The 18,106-nt window shown below is 32.7% G+C and overlaps 1 protein-coding gene across 1 annotated transcript; it reads left to right on the top strand.

Moving 5' to 3' along the window:
- Positions 1–365: 365 nt before the first annotated feature.
- Positions 366–3,544, top strand: LOC107930130 (sulfoquinovosyl transferase SQD2). The gene is made up of 11 exons (XM_016861703.2): positions 366–629; positions 832–898; positions 1,214–1,284; positions 1,434–1,551; positions 1,667–1,740; positions 1,895–1,950; positions 2,036–2,119; positions 2,237–2,324; positions 2,401–2,478; positions 2,666–2,722; positions 2,840–3,544. The coding sequence occupies exons 1-11, from the start codon at positions 523–525 to the stop codon at positions 3,333–3,335; spliced, it is 1,296 nt and encodes a 431-aa protein (XP_016717192.1). The 5' UTR covers positions 366–522; the 3' UTR covers positions 3,336–3,544.
- Positions 3,545–18,106: the final 14,562 nt, after the last annotated feature.

The raw sequence follows: 18,106 nt of genomic DNA, 5'->3' as shown, positions 1-18,106 counted from the left end.
TTGCATAATACATAAAAGAAAAGAAGAGAAAACAATGTATTGTAATTTTTTCAAATATTGAATAATGAGATAATCCAATACTTTTTTTTTGATACATGTAGGAATATATTAGTATTGTTTTGACTTTGGTATATGAAATTTTTGCATAATATATATCCAAATACCTTTTAAGATTAAGCATATACTCAGTGAGCATCCTTTGATATTCCTTCCAATTTCAAGTTCAAGAGAATATCCGTTCTCTGGGTGTTCCATAGGTACTTCAGATTCCTTTTACCAAATCCCCTGTTCCATGTTAATCAATAACCTTTTCCAGCTCGACCGTTTTCCGCTATAATTTATATACAACTACTACATCATGCCTACCTGTTATTCTCTACCTATAAAGCCGTCTCTCTCGCTCCTCCTTTCTTTGCCAACCATTTATGCTATTTTTCTTTTACTTTATAGTTATACCCTCCCAGTTCTATTAAAGTGTTGCCTTTTTCTTCTTTTTCATCAATACCCATTAGAGCTTCTGAAATGACTATTACGGAGGTGAGGGAAGAGGAAAATCCTCCCTTGATTGATCCTGAGAACGACTCCAGGCATCGTCGTATTGCTCTTTTTGTTGAGCCTTCTCCTTTCTCGTGATTCTCTCTCCCTTCCCTTTGTATAACTTTGTTTATCATTCTTCGGATGCAAATGATATTGTTAGTGATTGAGTGGTACATTTCATGGTTGTAATTATGTACCTTTGCTATTAGCTAAACAATCTTGGTGTACCTGTTACCTACTCTTAATATGTCAAAACTTGGCACTCACTGATTGCATTTCATTCCATGTTTGCAGATATGTGTCAGGGTATAAGAACAGGTTCCAGAATTTCATAAGATATTTAAGGGAAATGGGAGATGAGGTATGCTCGTTATATCTGTGGAGTTCTGCTTGATAATTTGTTAGCTAAATTAGTTTATAGCTGTACCTTTAGATGATATGCCATGGAAGTTTTAATCCAAGTCCCCACACTCCCATACTGGCACTTATTGTACAATGATTGTGTTTATCTCGTTATCTTTTGATTTGTTTCAAGTAATTTCTAATGGCAGGTGCTTGATTTAGCTTAAGTTCATCCTCAGTTAACAGTGGCTAGCAGTTATGACCAACAGTTTACTGTAGTTTGTAGAAATGTTCTTGAATGGTGAACTAAAAGCAATGGTATTGGTCCTTATAGGTAATGGTTGTAACAACACATGAAGGGGTTCCACAAGAGTTCTACGGGGCCAAGTTGGTTGGATCAAGAAGGTTAGTGTAATCAATCAAGTTCAAGTTATAGTCTATACTTGGCTACTTAACTGTATGTTTTAACTATTTCATTAGCTTATTCCTTGGATATTCTTTCCCCCACTGTTTCTGTATATAATATTATATAATTTTCTTTCTACGAATTGCAGCTTCCCCTGTCCTTGGTATCAGAATGTGCCCCTTTCTTTGGCTCTAAGTCCAAGAATAATTTCACAAGTTTCCCAGTTTAAGCCTGATATAATACATGCCTCTTCACCTGGGATCATGGTACACGTGTAATTGTTGCTGTGCGAGTTCTTGTTGATAGATTATTATGATTTCTTTTTGAGAGCGAAATGTTAATGAGGAAATACATTCCTGATTTATACAAACTGCATTCCAGGTTTTTGGCGCTCTCGCTATTGCAAAACTACTCTCTGTACCCATAGTGATGTCATATCACACCCATGTTCCAGTGTGAGTTTGATTCTTCTTTGGTTCACCTGTTAAATCCTTGATGCCACTCAACTCATTTGCTACTTTTTGGAAGGTTTACCATTGCAGGTTTAAAACTACTCGAGCTGTTACATGGACCTGACGCCCAAATCTAACTTTTTGTTTCATTCTACAGGTATATCCCAAGATACACATTTAGTTGGTTGGTTAAACCTATGTGGTTAATAATAAGTGCGTAAGATGCCTTCTTTTCCCTCCTTTTTAGTCAATTTCCATGCCTAAGTCTGAGCAATGACAGTTCCTTTGTCCCTATCAGAATTTCTTCACAGAGCAGCTGATCTCACACTTGTTCCATCAGCTGCAATTGCGAGGGATCTCCAAGAAGCTAAGGTAACTTCAGGTAAACATAGTATATTATCAAAATTCAAAATAGCTTTATCCAATTTAACTTGGCTTTGCATTAATCTATGTAGCTGAATCTTAGGCTAACCAGCTTTTTATATGTCAATACTTCCAGCTAATAAGATTCGCCTTTGGAACAAGGGTGTGGATTCTGAAAGTTTCCACCCTCGATATCGCTCTCATGAAATGCGATTAAGATTGAGGTGCTGTGTTTAATCTTTATTTTCTTCCTCTCCTCAATTACAGTTTTGTAATGCTATATATATTTGCTTTATACAGCAATGGTGAACCAGAAAAACCACTAATAATTCATGTTGGACGTGTTGGAGTTGAGAAGAGCTTAGATTTCCTCAAAAGGTACCATTTATGAATTGCATGAAAAATTGTTGCTAATAGCTTCCTTTATAATCATTTGTGGTACATAATACCATGTCATAGCTGAAAAGAAGAAACAGAGAGTTCTGTTAGATTTTCATTGCAACCATTACTCTTCCAATGCATGAATTTTGCAGAATTTTAACATTGGGAATATATGATTGTACAGTGTTATGGACAGGCTTCCAGAAGCAAGAATTGCTTTTATTGGGGATGGACCGTACAGGTAATCCGTTTAATGTTCATGAATTTAACTCTACTCTGGAGGAATATCTATATCTTCTATTAGATGGCTCAGATTGAATATCGTACTCACTCCCAAAATAAGATGTGTTGTTTGCAGGGAAGAGCTAGAAAAATTGTTTACAGGCATGCCTGCAGTTTTTACAGGTATGTTACAAGGTGAAGAGCTGTCTGAGGCATATGCAAGTGGGGATGTGTTTGTGATGCCTTCGGAGTCGGAGACGCTCGGACTTGTTGTTTTGGAGGCCATGTCATCAGGAATCCCGGTGGTAGGTGCTCGTGCTGGGGGAATCCCGGATATAATTCCTGCAGAGCAGGAGGGCAAAACCGGCTTTCTCTTTACTCCTGGAGATACTGAGGACTGCATGAGGAAACTGGTGCCCCTGTTAGAAAATAAGGAACTGAGGGAAACCATAGGCAAAGCTGCACGTGAAGAAATGGAGAATTATGATTGGAAAGCAGCCACTAAAACGATACGCAATGAACAGTACGAAGCTGCCATTTGGTTTTGGAGGAAGAAGAGAGCTGAGGCACTGGGACCTCTGCAGTGGCTTACAGAACGCCTTTTCCCATCCCCAGCAATCAACTTTAGGTGATTTAGATATATTATATAGATTTGGTCAGTAGAATTTTAAGGAATTAGCATGTTGATAGGGATTGTGAACTTGATCAGGGCTTCAAAGAGGGTCTTCTATGGTGTATCCTTTTTTTTTTTTTTGCCTTTGCAATATGTTAATTTGTTGCACACTATGGACTTGAAATGATCTATTTGAAAATATTGGAATAAAATAGAATGGTTGTTTCATTGTATGAAACTTTTAGCTAAACTTTAACGAACTAAAATTTCAATGCATATATGGTTTCCCTGCAAGAATACTTAAAAACTTCAACCCACTCATCATCTTCTCCCTTCTCTGTGATGAAAGAAGGGAAACCCTTCTCTGCTGGTCGACGCGAGCTGCCTGATACTTTTACTTTGTTTTTTTTTAAATAAAAAAAGCCCGAGATCTCCTACATCTCGAATGGTGGGCTGTTTGGTTCCCGATCGCCTTGTGGGTCCTCTCCATGCTTTTCTTCTTTCCAGTCTGGTAATTCCTCGGGACTTTTGTTTTCTCATGCTTCGTCAAGGCCCTTGCTGCGCATATAGAAAGGCGTCGTCGCTTTGGTTTCCGTTTGATTGGTTGTTGATGTGTTTTAGACTCACAGAATGGCTGATGCCGCTCCTGATGGCTATGGCTCCTCTTCTATCCGTGGTTTTAGCTGGCTCTAAGATGCCGTTGTTTTTTCAAGCCTTTATCCCCGAATGTCCTGGTCGCACCCTCGCTAGATCACGGCGACGGTTGGGTGAGTTAGAAGCGAGTTTTTATTTTTTGGGCTTGATTTGAGCCAAGCTCTTTCTGGGCTCATTTTGAGCCTTTAGTTTTTCGAGTCAAAAAGTAGCTTTTCAAATAAAACTAATTTTTCAAATTGGCTTGAAAACTCAACCCAAAAAAATTAAAAATTGTAGCTTTTGGTTTTTTAAAAGCGAATTTAGTAGAAAAATTATAAAATTCCCCTTCATTTATATTAACTAAAAAAGATAAATATGATTTACATAAATTTACCCTTCATTTACAATTGGTTTATATATATATTCAAACCTATAAGAACTTTTTACTATTTTTGCTCACCCTTTCCATGCTATATAATTACAATAGGTGATCTTTAGTATTAGAATTGTAAAATTTTGATATAAAACTTGATAAATAGAGATCTATCATGTCAGATCATTAAGAATAAAAATTAGATGAGAAAAAATATATGAATCCATCAATATCTTGAAATCTTAAAGTATTGCGGCTTTGATCTTCCAAATTAATACAGAAGTATTTTAGATAAAGTAAATCTCTCTTTTATAAAGATGGGACGTTAAAAAAGTTATGTATATGTACTTTGAGGACCATAATCCTAATATATAATTTTTGCATATTAACCTGAAGTCTAACCAGCCAATCATTAATTAGAAATTAGTCATTGATAGAGTTGGTTGGTTAAAATTTATTTAATAAATCCCTATTTTCATGGAATATTTTAGTTGTTTAATTTTATTTGGTTGTTAGTAGTGACTTATTTATTTTCTATTTTTTAGTTGCTATGTAAGGCTATATAATAGCCCAGTATTTTCAGTTTTACTCAATGTAAAAGATCATTCTCCTCCATTTCTTTTGTTCTTTAATTATTCTTTCTTGTTCTTAACATTTGATATTAGGTCCATTAAAGAGCCTAGTTCATTTAGAAACAGCAGTCTTCTTAAACTATGGCAACAGAGTGATCATTTGTGCAACCAGCAGTTCTGAAGTTTGATAGGCATTATGATCATTGGGCGATGCTTATAGAGAATTTTTTACGTTCCAATGAATATTGGGGATTGGTGGAGAATGGTATTCTTGTTGTAGCAGATGGTGCAATTGATGCACAGAAAATGAGCATTGAAGATAAAAAAAAAAAAACTAAAAGATTTGAAAGCCAAGAACTATTTGTTTTAGGCTTTGGATCGTACAATTCTGGAGACGATTCTTAACAATGATACAACAAAGAGCATATGGGATTCCATGAAGAAAAAATATCAAGGCACAACACGAGTCGAACCTGCACACCTGCAAGCTCTTCACAGAGATTTGAAATTCTTCGTATGAAAGTAGGGGAATTTGTTAATGAGTTTTTTGCTTGAACTCTCATCATAGTCAATAAAATGATGGCTAACAGTGAGGTTATGGAGGATGGTACTGTTGTCCAAAAGATTTTGAGATCGATGACTAGCAAGTTTAATTACGTTGTTTGTAGTATTGAGGAGTCCCGAATACGAGTATACTAACCATTGATTAATTACAAAGAAGCTTGCTTATGCATGAACAACGTATGGGATCTCATGATGAAAAAGAAAATGCTTTGAAGATCACTTATGGAGATCGTTCTGGTGGTTGGGCTAAAGATCATGGTGGCTAAAGGAAGAGGATGAGGCACGTAGAGTTTCAATAAAGCCACGGTAGAATGTTTCAGATGTCACAAGCTGGGACATTTTCAATGAGAATGCTCTAGTAAAGAAGTGAATTATGAAGAGATTCAAGAGGAGATGTTATTGATGGCTTTTGTGAATACATAAACCACTAAAAAAGAAGATACTTGGTTTTTTAATTCAGGATGTAGCAATCATATGTGTGGAAAGAAAGAATTATTAGCTTTTGATGAAAATTTTAAAGTTATGGTGAAGCTTGGAAACAACTCAAGCATGGCTGTAAATCGGAAGGGGTAATGTAAGGTTGCAAGTGGATGGAATGGTGCAAGTAACCATAGGGGTGTTCTATGTGCCAAAACTAAAAAATAATTTATTGAGCATCAGAAAGTTATAGGAAAAAAGGCTGGCCATTCTGTTTCAACATGACAGATGTAAAGTGTGTCATTTAGAAAAAGGTTTAATCATGGATACGAAGATGTCTGGGAACCAGATGTTTAGATTACATGTAGTCTCTTAGTCCACAATATCCACCTGTTTCAACACAACTATAGAAGAAAAGGTTCAGCTCTGGCATCATAGATATGGACACTTGTGCAATAAAGGACTAAAGACACTTCAAAAAAGAAACAAAAAGCCTTATTTCTGAAGAAAAGCACTTGGAGAGCAACACAAATCCTTCAGTTAATTCATGCTGACATTTGTGGACCAATCAAGCCCAATTCTAATAGTGGAAATAGGTATCTAATCACTTTCATCGATGATTTTAGTAGAGAAGTTTAGGTTTATTTTCTCACAAAAAAGGCGAAAGCCTATGCTGTCTTTAAATTTTTTAAAATTCGTGTTGAGAAAGAAACATATTCGGATATCAAATGTTTACACACTGATTGAGGTGGAGAGTTACGTCAAAAGAATTCAAAAAATTCTGTGATAATCATGGTATTCAGAGACAATTGATAGCTGCATATACACCGCAACAAAACGAAGTCATGAAGTGTAAGATTAGGACAATTATGAATATGGTTCGCAGCATGCTTTCACGAAAGAAAATTCCCAAAACCTTCTGACTTGAAGCAATAAATTGAACTATCTATGTACTAAATCGAAGCCAAACTCTTACAATTAAAGATAAAACCCTAGAAGAAGCTTGGAGTGGAATCAAACCTTTAGTTGAGTATTTTCGTGTTTTTGGTTGCATTTCTCATGCTCATGTGTCTGATAAGAAGAGAACTAAGTTAGATGATAAGAGATTGTGATGTGTATTGTTAGGTGTTAGTGATGAGTCAAAAGCTTATAGGCTTTATGATCCGAATTCATAGAAAATTATAATAAGCAGAGATGTTGTATTTGAAGAAAGTAGAGTTTAGGATTGGGATTAGGAGTACGAGAAAGCAATTGAGTGTGAATTAGAATGCAATGAAGATGTCAGCAGAACGACTGAAACTGAGCCACAAGAAGAGGGAAGTGGATCTGAATTTGATGCTAATAATGTAGAATAAGAGAATTCTTCATCAGCTTCTTTGATTGCGGATAACAATTTAGGTGGAAGACGAAATAGGCGACCACCAAGTTGGATGAGGGATTATGTGACTAGAGAAGGGCTCCTTAAAGAATATAATGAAGCTTATTTAGTCATTTTTGCAATGGATGATCCTATGCATTTTGAAGATATTGTTAAAAGTGAGAAATAGAGGAAAGCATTGGATGTGGAAATGGAAGCAATAAAGATAAATGACACATGGGAATTGACTGAATTACCTCAAGGAGAAAAGAGGTAGGGATAAAATGGGTTTACAAGACTAAATATGATGAGAATGGTGAGGTTGAAAAATACAAGGTAAGGCTTGTCGTAAAAGGGTATGCGCAACAACATGGAGTAGATTACACTAAATTTTTTTCACTTGTTGTAGTATGGAAATGGTTCGATTAGTATTTTGCATTTGCGGCTCAAAGAGCATGGACTATCCATCAGTTAGATGTGAATTTTGGATTTTTACATGGTGAATTAAATGAGACTGTCTTTGTGGAGTAGCCAAATGGTTACATCCAGAAGGGAAATAAGCAAAAGGTATATAAGCTAAAGAAGGCGCTTTATTGGCTTAAGCAAGAACCACATGTGTGGTACAGTTGAGGGAAAGCTTACTTCACCATAGAGGGTTTTGAAAAATGCACTTATGTGTACTTTGTTCATTAAAAGGCGAGATGGTAAAGGGGTAATTGTTAGTGTATATGTTGACGATCTTCTTGTTTCTGGTAATGATAAGTTCATGATTAATGAGTACAAAGATTCAATGAAGCATGAGTTTGGCATGACAGATCTTGGGAGGATGCGGCGTTTTCTTGGTCTTAAAGTTCTTCAGAAAACTAATAACATATTTATCAGATAATTTAAGTATACATTAAAGGTACTAAAGCAATTTGGAATGGATAAAAGTAACCCGTTTCAAAATCCAATTGTTCCTAGGTTTAAGCTTGCAAAAGATGAAGGAGGAGTTAAAGTAGATAAGACTTATTATAAGCAAGTCGTGGGTAGTCTTATGTATCTTATGGCAACACAACCTAACATGATGTTTGCTGTAAGTCTTTTAAGTAGATATATGGAAAATCCTACTGAAATGCATTTATAGGTGGCGAAACGAGCATTGAAATATTTTAAAGGTACAACTGAGTTTTGGATCTTTTACAAAAAGAGAAGAGATGAAAAACTTATTGCTTACACAGATAGTGACTATGCTGGAGACGTAGAAGATAGGAAGAGCACTTCAGGATATGTATTTCTTCTATGTTCATCAGGGGCAGTATCGTGGGCTTCTAAGAAGAAATCACTTGTGAGTTTATCTTCTACAGAGGCTGAATTCATTGCTGCTACATCATGCACATGTCAGACAATATGGTTGAAAAGAGTATTAGGAAAGTTGGGTTAGAATAAAAAAGAAGCAAATACTATTTTCTGTGACAGTAGCTCAACAATTAAACTCTCAAAGAATCCAGTAATGCATGGTCGTACTAAACATATAGATGTGCGTTTTCATTTTCTTCGAGAGTTGACAAAGGATGGAAGCATAGAGTTGATTCATTATGGTTCGCAAGATCAATTTTCAGATGTGATGACTAAACCTCTCAAGCTGGATCAGTTCTTGAAGTTACGAAAGCTTTTGGGAGTTTGTGCTGTTACTAATATAAACTAAATGTTTTGGACATTTCAGTTTAAGGGAGGAAATGATTGAATTTTTTGGTCAAAGTTTGTTCAATAAATCCCTATTTTCATTGGATATTTTAGCCGTTTAAGTTTATTTGGTTGTTAGTAGTAGCTCCTTTATTTTCTATTTTTTTTAGTTGCTATGTAAGGTTATATAATAGCCCAATATTTTTAGTTTTACTCAATGCAGAAGATCATTCTCCTCCATTTCTTTTGTTCTTTACTTATTTTTCCTTGTTCTTTACAGTTACTCTATGCATAGAGATGGCAAAACTCAAATTGTTTGATAGATTCCAAATTGATCCACTTTGAATGGAGTGAATTTTTTCTTTTGAAAAGTGGATGCTGGATAGGGTAGGGTGGATTTTTTTTTCTTTTGAATAGTGGTTATGGTAATTGCTTAACCCATCCCAACTTACTCCACTATATGAAATTACTATTTTATCCTTATATACATAAACTATTAAAAAGGTAAAAATGTAATAACATGATATAGAAAAAATCCTTATATTTTATGTTTAAATATTTTTTAAATAATTATGTTTAAATATTTACTTGAATTTAAAAATATTGAAAATATTAATGCAAGGCACTAAAAATAGGTCTAGTAGTTTTGGGTAAGTTTACAGGGTTCCGAGTGAAAATTAGGGGTTAATCGGGTTTATTAGTAAATTTTTAGTTAGCTTAATTTCATTTAAAAATCGGGAAATAATATTCCAAAAAAATAAAAATATGTTTAGAAAAATTCATTTTACAGTTTTAAATAATTTTTGGGTAAAATAAATATTTTGGGTAAAATTAGAATTGAAAAATAAATTAAAATGAAGCTTTAATTGAGAGAATTTAAAATATTAATTACATAGGACCATTTTGTAAAACAATGGAAATATTTGAGTGGTTCTATGGCAAATTACCCATATTTTCGGAATTTTGGAGGGAAAGGATTAATTAGTAAAACAAGGGAATTGTGGGAGTGGCTTGATGGTAATTTCCCCAATTTTTGGAAATCAAGTAGGGGTTCTTCAAAGATCAGATATTACCTTTTACTTTCTCAAAATTTTCCAGAAAAGATTTCCAAAGTTGAGAAAAAACTCATCCGAGTTCTTCAAATATCTTGATCTAATCTTCAATATTGGTGATTCCAAATTGATTGAAGGTATTTTCTCAACTCTAAATTCATTCTAAGGTTGTTTTTAATCATTATTTTTAATCTAAATTGAATAAAATGATTTTTCAAATCTTGATCTCTTAGCTCTTGAATATGAGATTCATCAATGGTGAATTCATGGTTTTGAGTTAGAATCCAAGTTTAAATGGATATTTACGATCAAATCATGTTTATTAAGAGGTTTTTGATAAAAAAACAAAAGATCAAACTCGTTTGGTTGATCAATATTGACAAATCCGTTTTTAACTAAGAACATGAGTTGATTTTCCGGAAAATCATGAAATGATCTGTTTGATGAAATTGAAGCGTAGTTTTATGTTTATAGATTAGGAATGATGTTTAGAAATGATTTTTAGTGCAGAGAAGGTCATTTAGGGGCTGAAATTTGTGTTTCAGCTAGATCGTGAGTTTTTGGTAAGGTAGATTAGAGAGGAGTTTCAGACCCGTGTAGTTCATGATTTTTCAATTTTTTTATTATTAATGATAGCTTGTAACATGTATTTTACCTCTATTTAAGATCCACATTGAGGAGGGGCCATTGCTAATCAAAATTGAGGTCCCAACACAGTTACTTGATACACTTTGGCTTGAGAAACAAAGTATGAATGTGAGTGGTTTTTAAAGGAAATTGGTAAATATGCCTATTTACATTCTAAATTGGGATTTTAAATTGTGTTTCTAGAAATTCAATTGTATTTCAAATGGTTTAGATTTCAAAATTGATTTTAATTTTATGAAAGCATATTTCTAAATGATTTATGGAAACTGTAAATAGAGTGTTTGATATGGTTGATTTGAATTGTATTGATTAATAATTGGAGCATGGATTAGTTTATATTAGAGCACTTGATAATGATTTTATAGTTGGTTTTAGATCCATGGACAAAGACACTTATTGAGCTTATCTATGTGGATGTTAAAATTTCTAAGTGACAAGCTTTAATTAAATTTTTTATATCTTGAATTAAGTGCTTAAATATCAGTGTTTATGCCATGTATGTTTGGTTATATTGACAACATTGCATGGTGGATCCATTGAATATAGATGGCATGCCATAGGATTAGTGAGTACTCACCACTATATGTGTTATATGTGAGTATATGGCTCTAGGAGTATTGATTTTGCTGGAGTGAATAAGGGAGTGTTGAGCCTTTTTCTCCACTCAATCATTGGCGATTTTGAAGCGACATAAGGGAGTGTGTGGCTACACCCCACTCAACTGGGGTATTGTATTCGATATTTGGGAGATTGGAGATTTGTTTATCTAATGCATGATCACATGTTTATATTTTTCCATGGATGTTATTTTCCAATATAAGTGTATATATTATGTTTTCATATGCCATAATAAATGTGATTTTTACTCATGGAATAACATGTGGAATTATGATGTTATGATGTTGCATTGCTACTGGGAATTTCAGTCAATTGAATGTCATAATTGAGCGTGAAAATATAATTGAAATTATGGATCTTATACCTGGAATTTGATACATGATTTTCCTTGGTTTTAGTATGTTTTTGGTGTAATTTACTTATTGAATTTATTGCCATTCACTGAACTTTTTCGGCTCACACCCTCACAACTTTGTGCAAAGTTTTTCTAGCTTTGGAGAGTCGAGGAGCAAGGGCAAGGCCGATCCAAGTTTAAGGCTACTTGGTATTATAGATTAATGACTTCTCTATAGATACACTAGAAGGCATTGTGGCACTCAATTGGGATAATTTGATACACTTGTAATGGATGTTTGATACTTACATTTGGATATTAATTTTGAGATGTTATATTTGTTTTAATGTTTGATTTTATGGTTAAATGTTGAGTGTATTATTGCATGTTGCTAAGTGATAACATGGTGATGGAAGCATGAAATTTTCACTAGTATATTTTAATTGTAGTTTGTCCAGGAGTGAATAGCTTTGTGACTAAGGTAAGTCCATTGTATATTTTAATTGTTGTTTGTTAAGCATGATTTTGAATGTTTAAATTATTATACACATGTTGTTTATTAGTTGTAATTAGATTAATTAGAGTTGTATGTACGAATTAAGGTAATAAAACTTAGCTAATATAGCCTTAATTAATAAACGGATTAAGGAAAAATGGCTAATTAAAAAAAAAGATTAGATAGTTATTAGTTAGAATTGAGGTGTTATAAGGTTGGGGTGTGCTTTAGGTGATTTTGTGCTGGAGAGTCACTTCGATGACTAATGTGTAGCTTTGGATTCGGGCCGGTCCGTTCTAGTCGGGTTTGGGGTGTCACAATTAAATATAAGTAGCAAAATTTTTAAATTGAAACAGAACGGGGTAGAGCAGGGACAGATGTGTCCAACATTCATAGATGTGGTAATAATTTTCAAGATCATACATCCATAGTGGAGCAGGGTGGGTGGTGGATTTAACTGTGCTAACTGGGAGCGGTGATGGATTTAGTAATATTCTCCTTCGCCCTTCTCTATTGTTATCTCTATCTACATATATTTGACACATACTTTATTTAATAACTGAAGTCCAATAAGCGTTAATCATATTAGATCACTTTAATTTAAGATAACCTTTTATGATAGTAATAATAGGTTTAATGGTTTAACAGGCCCTCTAACTTTTAAAAAAAAATTAGTTAAGCCTATGGAAACTTTTTGCAGCCAATTGAGTCACTAAATTAACAAAATTGGCCAAATAAGCCCTTTAACTAGTGTTGACCGTTATAACACTGACATGATCATAAACGGATGTGGCGCTTCATATCAACGATAATTTTTGATGTGCCAATGTCACGCCAATAAAAATAAAAAAATCATTTTTTAGAAAATAAAAAAATCATTTTTAAAAAAATATAATGAATATTTAAAATTTTTTTATTGAAATGAACTTGGACATACAAATTTTTTTAATTAAAAGTATTTTTAATATTTTAAAAATTTTATAAAATTATTAAAATTTATAAGAATATTAAATAAAGTTCAAAAGTTAAAAAAAAAATAAAATCCATTTAAAGAATCTAGACATATGGTTTTCTAGACTTGTTCAAGATCATTTTTCTAAATTATATAAAGGTTAAAAATATTAAAAATTAATTTTATTTAAAAATTTATATTGGTACCTTTTATTAAATTAATTTTATATTTTAATTCTATTGGTACCTTTTAGACGTATAAAAATATTTTAGAAAATAAATAAATAAATAAAAATAATTTTAATTTTATTACCCGTACGTGTAAAGTTTTTTTTTAATATGTATGAATATATCCAATTTAAAAAAGTGTATAAATTATTTTATTACATGTGTAGCCTAAAAGGTATATCAATTATTTTGTAGCCTAAAAGGTTTAAATAAGTGGATATATTCATACATTTAAAAAAAAATTTACACATATAATTTGTAAAATTAAAATTATTCATATTTATTTATTTTCTAATTTTTTTTTACTTTTTATACATCCTAAAAGGTATCAATAGAATTAAAATATTGATACACATATCAATTTTTTTAATTAATTTTTAATATTTTTTATATTTTATATAATTTAAAAAAATCATCTTGAATCAATTTTGATTTAATTTTTAAATGGTTTTTATTAATTTTTATTTTTAAAATTTTTTAACTTTATTTAATATTTTATAGATTTTAATAAAGTTTTAGAAATTTATAAAAAAATAAATTAAAATTTAAAAATTAAACATTGGAACGAATGATCCTGGGCATCCTCATTCCAGTAAAAAAAATATATTCCTTTTAATTTTTTAATTTTTTAAAATTTTGAATTTTTACTAATGTGACAACTAACGCAGCATCGTTGTCGTTGGCATGGAGTGCCACATCAGTGTTGTTAATGACACATCGGTATTGTAACACTCAACATTAGTCAAAGTGCTTATTTGGTTAGTTTTGTTAGTTCAGGGTGCAAAAAATTCGTAGATGCTTAATTGATTTTTTTCGAAAAAGTTCAAGAGTCTTTTAAACCAGTAAATAATAACATGTTATGAATATCTTATTAAGTGGATGTCCATCAACATCAAGATAAGTTTTGATGTAATTTAAATTCTAATAGTTATTAGAAGTAGATCTCTACTTTATTTATACTTCTTATACCTATAAATAGAGACTTTGGAGAAGCTTTGTAAATATCCCCATTGATCAATAAAATACATTCTCTATTGCTTCCCATATTTTCTTTTTTCTTTACTCTTTGTCTATTTATTTTATAACACGTTATCAACACGATTCTCTTTTAATTTTTTTTCTCCATAAGTCACAAAAATATCCCAAAATTTACTATTGCCGATTGCCTCCAAGAGTTGCTGCTATTTCAATTGAGGTCTGCGCACTATGGGTTAACATTATAGCCTTTAACCACTCAGTGGTTGTGATAATAGCTAGGGTGACGACGATGATGTTAAAGGTCTTCAGGTATATTTTACTATGATTTATTTACTATATCATATTTATTATAATTGGAGACTAGTCATGGCAACATGAATAGATATATTTTAATTTGAAATCCACGCATGTTTGCGATGGTGATTATGAAATAAAGAATTTTTTGGGACGTTTATGAGTTCGTCTTAGTAAATCTATTGCATTCCCCGAAGTGAACGCAAAAGAAAATATAAACCGATATTATTCTAATATTTGGTAGTACAAAATTAGTCGAAAGCTCCAAAAGAGTTAATATATTAATATATTGTGATGGTTAATCCATTGGTTTAAAAATATATTTATAATGGATATCATATTGAGATTGTGAATGAAGATAAATATCTATTTTGAAAGGATGAAAAAAAGGGAGGATTGAGTTATTAATTACTCTTGTTATTAAATTGAATTGACTGTGGCTATCTTCGAAATCTTCTTTTGTCATCATCCCCGTTAAGGGGTTGAAAGCTAAATATTTGACTATGAAAGATCCACTTATAAGCAATAGAATATGGTAAATCTATCTAAAGCTCGTTATGGTTGGATGCACTTGAAGTTGCAAGTTTTTTAAAACTGTGAGTATAACTCTACAGTATTCATAATAAGTTCTTAATTAAAATTACGTGGAAAAATATTACTGATGAGAACCTTGTAAGAGAGAACTTATTCAACTTTTCATTATTCAAATATGCTCTTACGATAGCAATATCATGAAACATTTTTCTTATGATTGAACATAAGTTTTTAACCATGAAACCTAACTATTCCCTGAAGAGAATGTAACAATATGTAAAATATTCGAAATACATAGTCTTTAAGGTGAATTTAGCAGACTGGACTATAATAATAGTCATGGGGATTGTTGTAATAATTTTTTTACCACCAGAAGTGGAAAAATGAAGAAAACAAGAAAAGAACAAGAATTTTCAAGAACTTCTTAAGAAGAAAGACAATTTATTTATGACGAGTCATTGGTTACGTACCTATTGTATACTTGGAAAATAAGATGCACTCTCAAAGTTTGCTATTAATAGATTTTGTTTGGATTCAAATTTTACTACTGGAGTTTAATTTTCTAACTTCTTAATGAAATCGTCAAGACTCAACACAGAAAAAAGGTACATCTTTAAATATTAAATCAACTTCATATATAGTTTTGTAACATCTCGATTTTGGGGCTAGTCAGAATAGTGATTTTGGAACCACTAAACCAAGGTCAAGAAAATTATTTTAAATATTATTTTATGTATTGTAGCATGATTAGGTAAGTACATGAAAATTTTGGTGAATTAATTTAAGTGATTGCTTGCCTAATTGTGAAAAAGGACTAAACCGCATAAAGTGCAAAAGTCCTATTTTGCTAGATAAGATGTCAATTAGCTAAAGAACCTAATTTGGGGGCCTTAAAGAGCAATTAGATCCCCCTAATTCTTAGGTTGGCCGGCCATAAGGGACAAATTGATGGGAAAGTCAAAATTAGGTGGTGTTTGGTCACCAATTTTGACCAGTTTGAGTAAAATAAAAAACAAAAGGTTTCATCTTTTTCACTCTTTCTTCTCCCACTGAAAAATTGGCCATTAGAGGGGTTTTTGAAGCTTGAAAGTTTTAGCTACTTTAAGCCTTCACAAGTAAGTGGTTTTCATGGACTTTTCTTAATGATTTTTACATTTTTGGACCCCTTGAAGCAAGAGCTTTTAAATGAGGGGACTTTTTTGCAAAATAGTTGAAAGTTTAGGGTTTTTCCATGATAGAATATAGGTTGTTTTCTGAATTTTTATGGAAGAATATGATCCTTTGGTGAGTAATAAACAACTTTTGTGAAGGGATTTCTCATGAAAACCCTAATAGGGACTATTTTGCATGAGTTGTAAAATAGATAATAAATGTGTGAAATAATGGAAATATTGGATTGTTTCTAGTATATAAAGTAATCAGCTAGGTTTATAATATGAAGAAATTCGATAAAAATTTATTTTCGAGCATAGGGGTAAAATGGTCATTTTGTGAAAGTCTAGGGACAAAATAGTCAATTTGCCTAATTATGAACTTTCGGGCATTTAAATTGATATGCTGATGAAATAAATGAATTTTATTAATTTAGATCAAGAGAAACGTGATTCGGGTCTTGATCGGGGTAAGAACAAAGTTTACGGGGATTAAGCTCGTCTTCATCATTTTGTATCGAGGTAAGTACATATGTAAATAATGTGTTATCGAAGTTTACTTTGGTATACTTTAATAATACACATGTATAACTAGCTTATTGGTGTTATGTACCTAAATTCTAGTTGTTGCCATGAATGTATAAACAACATGTTATGCAAGTAAATTACGATGTGAACAAAATGAGATGCAATTCGATTGGATATGAAGCCCGTTGAACCTTAGACATAGCATAGGATACAAAGGTTCATGTTATAAAAATTATGTGGTCTGAACTCATAAGTTGAGTCTGAGTTCATGAGATAAATGCTATAAGTAACGTTGGTCCGGGTACTAACTTTGTGTACAGACTCGTGAGTGGCTCAATAAGCAAACGTTACATGATAACTATGGGTTCCGGGTCCTGACTTGATAGAAAGGCCCGTGAGTAGCTCAATTGTGAGCGTTTCATAGCACGAGGTAACCCTGATTTCGTATATGGCATTTAGACGCAAATTCCCCACGTATCCATATGTATTTCGAGAGTTCAGTGGGTAACCTGAAGATTTAGTTGGTGAATACTTTGATGAGGTATGTATATCGAACTCATGGTTAGGACCTGAGTAAGGAACGAGGTGTATTAAGTATACATAAATGAAAGGAAAAGTAAGATAGAGTCGTTAAGTGATTTTTATCTTTTAAGCATGACAAGCTACCGTTAAATGAATATGATTTTCTGATAATTACACTTCATTTGCATATATGTACTTACTAAGCTCCCATGCTTATCCTCCTTTTTTTTCTATCCTTATAGTGCCGCCAAGCTAGCATCGAGGATCCACTGACATCATAAGCTTCGATCACACTATCACTCAAGACCTTGTTATAGCTAGTTTTATTGTTTTTTTTTCTAGCATGTATAGGGACTCGAGTATTTGTTTAGTGTTTTTTTAGTTAGCCATAATGTGTTGGCTCATATGATTAATATAATACCCATTTTGTATAAGGCCATCGATGATGGTCAATACTCATTTTGATTTATAAATGGAAGATGATATTTTCATGGATGAGTAAATTGCATAAATGAAATGTTGTCCATTGTGGTTATTTTGGCTATGTGATGTGCCCTTATGTTAGTATAGTGTGATTTTTGTGTAGGTTACATGAGAAAGGGTGACAAAAAGGCTTGGTAAATAGCCTTATTTTGTCTACACAGATAGGAACATAGGCGTGTGTCTAGGTCGTGTGTGGCACACGGTTTACCACATAGGCGTGTGATATGGTCGTGTATCCCCTGTACGTAAGAATTCTAAGTCAGTATGCATGGTAGTAAACACATGGGCAGAGACACGACCGTGTGTCTCAACCGTGTGAAGGGCACGGCCTAGCACACGGGCATGTGTCTTGGCCGTGTGGCCCTTAAGGATTGATGATGTCAGAAACAGAA

This window comes from Gossypium hirsutum, chromosome A04 (assembly GCF_007990345.1).
Source record: "Gossypium hirsutum isolate 1008001.06 chromosome A04, Gossypium_hirsutum_v2.1, whole genome shotgun sequence".
Taxonomy (NCBI): domain Eukaryota; kingdom Viridiplantae; phylum Streptophyta; class Magnoliopsida; order Malvales; family Malvaceae; genus Gossypium; species Gossypium hirsutum.
Note: the sequence above shows the minus strand (reverse complement) of the source record. Positions and strands in the feature narration are given on the sequence as shown.

Coding starts and splice junctions, on each gene's coding strand:
- LOC107930130 (XM_016861703.2), top strand. CDS start 523: ATGACTATTACGGAGGTGAGGGAAGAGGAAAATCCTCCCTTGATTGAT. Junction 1,951..2,035: donor ACCTATGTGGTTAATAATAA/GTGCGTAAGATG, acceptor TGTCCCTATCAG/AATTTCTTCACAGAGCAGCT. Junction 2,120..2,236: donor AGAAGCTAAGGTAACTTCAG/GTAAACATAGTA, acceptor CAATACTTCCAG/CTAATAAGATTCGCCTTTGG.